The sequence below is a fragment of the Buceros rhinoceros genome, unplaced genomic scaffold (assembly GCF_000710305.1).
Source record: "Buceros rhinoceros silvestris isolate BGI_N320 unplaced genomic scaffold, ASM71030v1 scaffold34889, whole genome shotgun sequence".
NCBI lineage: Eukaryota > Metazoa > Chordata > Aves > Bucerotiformes > Bucerotidae > Buceros > Buceros rhinoceros.
This window is the reverse complement of record NW_010430340.1, coordinates 494-1,180: the sequence shown is the minus strand read 5'-3', so window position 1 is coordinate 1,180 and position 687 is coordinate 494. Positions and strand designations below refer to the sequence as shown.

The following is a 687-nucleotide window of genomic DNA, read 5'->3' as shown; positions in this document are numbered from 1 at the left end:
TCTCTTCCTCCCTGTGGGGGCTCTGGAGAGCCTCCTCCTCCACGGTCCCCCTAACCTGCTGCTTTCTTGCCTCCTTTAGGTCTCGAAAGCCTCTTCCGAGCTGATGAGTTACTGCGAGCAACATGCCCGGAGCGACCCGCTGCTGGTTGGAGTCCCCGCGTCCGAGAACCCTTTTAAGGACAAAAAGCCTTGTACCATCCTATAGCTCCTCGCTGCGGCGCGGGCGATCTCTCAGGCAGGGCCCCCTTCTCCACCCCCCCAGCCCCAGCTACAACCGTTCAGCTGCGCCCAGGGGTGAGCACTAACCGTCAGAGTCCGGTAGACCTGAAATCTCAAACGAAAAAAAAACAAAAAAAAAAGCAAATTGGAAGGGGTCGAGGGTGGCTGCTCCTGGGGCAGGAGCCACGCTGGGAGGTCGACATTTCAAACCAGAAAAAAACCAAACCGGGTTGAGGGGGGGGAGTGGTGTGAATTCCAAATTGGTGCCGGGCTGGTGGAGGCGCTGGGGGGTCACTGCCGATGGGGTGTGAGACCTGGGCGCCAAAGCTCACGGCGGGTCCCACCCCATTAGTTTCCAATTAGCGCATCCTTGCAAGAACACCAGGGAGGAGAGTCCAGCAGGAGCTGTCAGTAGAGAACCAGTACAAAAAAAGGAAAAAAAACCCCAAACAACCCAAACACAGCTCG

The 687-nt window shown here is 57.2% G+C and overlaps 1 protein-coding gene across 1 annotated transcript; it reads left to right on the top strand.

Moving 5' to 3' along the window:
* Positions 1-79: 79 nt before the first annotated feature.
* Positions 80-205, top strand: LOC104499497 (guanine nucleotide-binding protein G(I)/G(S)/G(O) subunit gamma-7; the record flags this gene model as incomplete). Its single annotated transcript, XM_010143007.1, has 1 exon — positions 80-205. A coding segment is annotated over one exon (126 nt), but the record flags the coding sequence as incomplete, so codon positions are not given.
* Positions 206-687: the final 482 nt, after the last annotated feature.